Consider the following 4,434-nt stretch of genomic DNA (forward strand, 5'->3'; position numbering starts at 1 on the left):
TCTTTGATATGTACCGTTTCCTCGAGAGAATTGAAGAATCTGAAGGAACTTGCTCTCTGTCTCGTTATGTTGTACACACACACACACACACACATATATATAGATATAACGTGAACATGTATGTATGACGTGAACCTATATTTCTTTCACGCACACCAGGTCTCTTTTTCTCTCTTGTCGAGCTTTTATTGTCAACAGTTTGAGTCTCTCTAACGTAGAAAGGCATATCGGTTTAAGCGACTTTTTTCTTCCTTTTTTTTTTTTTTTGAACAGCTGCTCGGTTTGATTTAACAGCGGCGATTGTCGTGTCGTACAGTTATTTCGCACACGTTTTTCTTTATTTTTATTCTTTTTTACGTTTAATCAACGTCCCATTTAGGCCGTTGCTCGAGGTATTTCGACGATTGAAGCGAACTACGTGCACGATTCTTTTTTTTTTCTTTTTTTCTTCCCCCATTTATGACGATTATACTCGTTGTTTCTCTACGAATATTACGAATAAGAATCATCCATTACGATTTAAGATAGAAGCGATTAAAAAAACTAGATATACACGCGTTACGAATGAATCACGCCACGTGAGGAAAAGACACTTTTCCATTCCTGTAATACTTCTAACACTAACTGACCAAATTCTTAATCGAGGAATTTCTCTTCGTGCGGCACAATTTGAGACCGCACGCACATCGATATCAAACAATTTTGAAACAGAACGAGCCGATTAGATGAAAAATAATCCAACGATTATATTTTGTACAACGTGGAACGAGATAAATCATATTCACAATATTATTTTCGTCATTATTCGGACTATTATCAGTGAAACATTGCGAAAGAATAACAAACATAAACAGAGTGACAAGGTTAGATTCGCAATCGTATTCGTATCGTACAAGCGATTTAATTCGATTAAACGAAGGATCAATGGAGGCCATTTTCTTGCGATACAAAGATGTTCGTTAAACGAAGAATTGGTTTAAAATATTAATTTATAATTATATTTTTCCCCGTGAGATAATATTTATTATTTATGTACACTTCAAAATCAAAAGATGATAATAATTTTGGCTATTACACACGATTTTAACCCCCGAAGTTTGAAACTCATTGAATCCAAACTAAAAATCCGTGTTTGGCATCTTAATTTTTAAAATCGCAATATTTTCGTCCCTCGAGTTATAGTTCTTACTAATTATTCTAATTAGTTGGCGGGGGTATTTGAACTCTCTCTTTCGCTCTCTCTTTCGCACCTTACATATCGTCAACATCATTATCAGTTACATTCCAACAAACGACTAGATCACGATGGTTGGATCTCAACCAGATCCTTAAATGCTACGGAGCTCGTGGTTAAGCTAATTCCAGTTAATGATATATTATTTTATCAAATATAAACCACTTCGCTATCGAATAATGTAACATTACGAATATAGAGATACAAGTAGGCAAAAGGCAAAAACGCAAACATAATTATTATTGATCTCAATTGACGTACATTTATCCCACCTTGTTAATTGTCCACTTGCGCGCGCGCCTTTAGATGGCAAAAAGAAAAAAAATTTCGCAAGACTTCCCCAAGTGCAATTATTCAATCCTATATTCTTATTCGATGCTTCTTTGTCGCAACGACGGTTTCGAAGAAGCAGTGTCCCTAAATACAAGATAATTAATAGTATTCAATTCACTCGAAAGAAAAAAATTGTGGCCAAATTAGACGTGGACGCTTGACACTTTAAAAGAAAAAATATACACATATAAAAAGAACAAAAATTAAACGAATAAAATTCACTTTTTAAATTACAAACGCGTAGATCTTTCCAAGAAAAGTGGAACACTGTGTATCATCATGTTAAAATCAAATATACATACTCTCTACTGCAACTTACTACGCAAGAAACAAAAAAAAAAAAAAAATATTTATGATTTCCTTCGATATACGCGCCTCTTACCACGTTATATTTTGTACTAATAAAACTACGGAACACTGTCGCGTAAGTACACCAAACCTTTCTTCATGACGATTGCACGAAGCTTCCGTAACTAGCGCCGCGTGAACGTCCCTCTTTTCCCCTCTCCCTTGAACGCATAAATAATTCGCAACATAGAGAGGAGCTCGCGTCGTTGTATGTACACAGGAAGAAATTCGTGCGCTCACTCAAGTGTTAACAGGCGCCATCATCCTGTTGGTTTTCGAAGTTCCAAGATGGAGGACGCACATGTGTTATAACTTATCCGCATTTGTATTCTCTTTCTTCGTTATTCACAAGTCAACGACGCGTTCTCTCTCACTCAGAACGTTCTTTACCACTGAATAAGTTATTCGATAATAGAAATAAAAGTGTCTCTCTGTAAATCAGCCTTTCCCGTTTATTAGGGCCGATCGCCAAGGCACGTGTAGCAAGGTTATGTTATCCGAGTTCTTCGCACGTGTGTATACTGTCTGTGTTTTGTGTATGAAACAGGAAGAACGACAACTTCGGTTCGTTTAACGGATATACGTGTAGGATATGTGTAGATTGTGTCTTTCGATCGCGTCTTTGGACACGAAACATCGAGACAGCCTTGCGAACCGCGCGTGGGCTCTTCTGCTCTCTTCTTTTCGATCTTCTGCTGGAACCCGATTGTCATGCGAGAGAATCGGGTGATCCTCGCCTGGTGATTTCGCTCGACTCAGACGCTGCAACCGGAAGTAACTTCCTCGCTATTTTGCTGATGAGACCAGCGACATTGGTGACAGCTTTTTGGCTCCTCGGGAGCAGCCGCCACGCCACCTGATGCCCTTAAACCTTGCTCGAGCTCTAACAATTGTCCCATGAAGTTGAGATTAGGACTGATGATAGGTCGTGCGTTCTTCACCAATTTGTAGGCCTCCACCATGGACAGGCCCTTGTGTCGCATTATATACGCGATTGCGATTGTCGCACTGCGCGATACTCCCGCTTGACAATGCACTAACACGCTGCTTCCGGCTTTTCGGGCTTCCTCTGTAGAAAAAAAAAGAGATTATTATTAATTACTTTTATTAAAGAGGTTAAACGGGATAATTCTGTAAATAAATTTAATATTAATATTTCGGAATAAAAATTTGATTTTGGATGTACATTTCAGACAATACTTTACAACATTTTGTATCATTTGTATTTATTGAATTTTTTGTTAGTGGCTTATTGGAACTAAATTCCTGTCGATTGAATCTATTTATCCGACCATGAACTCTTATTATACGAATTTATGTTTGTCCTCCGACAACGACATAGATAAATAGATATATTATGTATTTAATTTCTTTTCGTACCGATAACATGCTTATTAAATCTTTCTCTTTCTTAAATATTATCTTTAATTTTATTTTTTACTCTACAATTTTATCCATCTACTTTATTACTCAAAGAAATTCGAACCGCGTAAAAAGAGAGAAATGGATCTAGAAAGCGAGGCAACTAAAGTTTTCTACATCATCTGAATTTCTAGAAGTCGATTTAAGAGCAATAATCCATCGAACTGCAACTCGGCCGAATGACAGGACTGTGCTGTAAAACAGCAAAACGAAACCAGCCGCCAAACAGGCGATTCGATTACGTAATATAGGGAAGGCTATCGTATCGCCAATGAGTCATGGCGACGCGGGCCCGTATCTTATGCGACGTTACTTGTACTCGATTTGACGTAGAAAAGAGAGGGAACATGAAAGCCGATGCAAGTGCACACGCGTGCAGATTTCGCGACATCTATGGAACAAAAGGAATTAAGAATTATTAAACGAATCGAAGAACGTTATTATATTAAAGAATCTTTGTGACTATAAATGTCGACTGAAAATATATTAATTAATATAATTATATACGAAGTGTTAATATATTCGTGTTAATATCTTCGAAGAATAAATTCTAAAAAGCGAGTAAATATTTATCAAGTTATAAGCAGCTCAACTTTGTATCAGATGAAGCGAGATCAGCTCTATCTCCGTCATATTATCGTCACGCTTCATATAACTACTTAATTTGCTTATATAACGTAATAATTATAAATAAGCATTAACATTTTTGTATATCAATTTCCATGCTTTTAAAATTGACCTCTAAAGATCACGAATACATTAACACTTTACACTTTGTGAAATAATTACATTTAACATTAACGTAAAAATTCTTTTCACTTCGTTTCAATCGATCAATTTAATACTATTCTATATAAGTTACTTAGATCGTGCATCACAGAACAAATTACCAGAGACAGGGAGCGAGACAAAGGGATAGGTGTTGTTTCGAGAAACACCCTACGAAACACGTATCCGGATAGCGTCGATTAATCGCTAATCCGCGCTAAACGGCGATAAGCAGCGCGACTAATCTTATCTGGCCACGAATTGAGGGGGGTCACGTAATAGAAGTAGTTTAGGTAAACGTTAGTCGAGACATTGGGGGGGGGGAGGGG

The 4,434-nt window shown here is 37.0% G+C and overlaps 1 protein-coding gene across 1 annotated transcript in view; it reads right to left on the minus strand.

Moving 5' to 3' along the window:
• Window positions 1–252: 252 nt before the first annotated feature.
• Window positions 253–4,434, minus strand: part of LOC102676223 (dual specificity protein phosphatase 10-like) — a 12,300-nt gene continuing 8,118 nt past the window's right edge. The window contains exon 3 of the mRNA XM_006613678.2: window positions 253–2,984. Coding sequence (XP_006613741.1) covers window positions 2,671–2,984 — 314 coding nt within the window. The 3' untranslated portion in view covers window positions 253–2,670. The remainder of the gene's footprint in view (window positions 2,985–4,434) is intronic.

The sequence above is a fragment of the Apis dorsata genome, unplaced genomic scaffold (genome assembly GCF_000469605.1).
Source record: "Apis dorsata unplaced genomic scaffold, Apis dorsata 1.3 scaffold_161, whole genome shotgun sequence".
Taxonomy (NCBI): domain Eukaryota; kingdom Metazoa; phylum Arthropoda; class Insecta; order Hymenoptera; family Apidae; genus Apis; species Apis dorsata.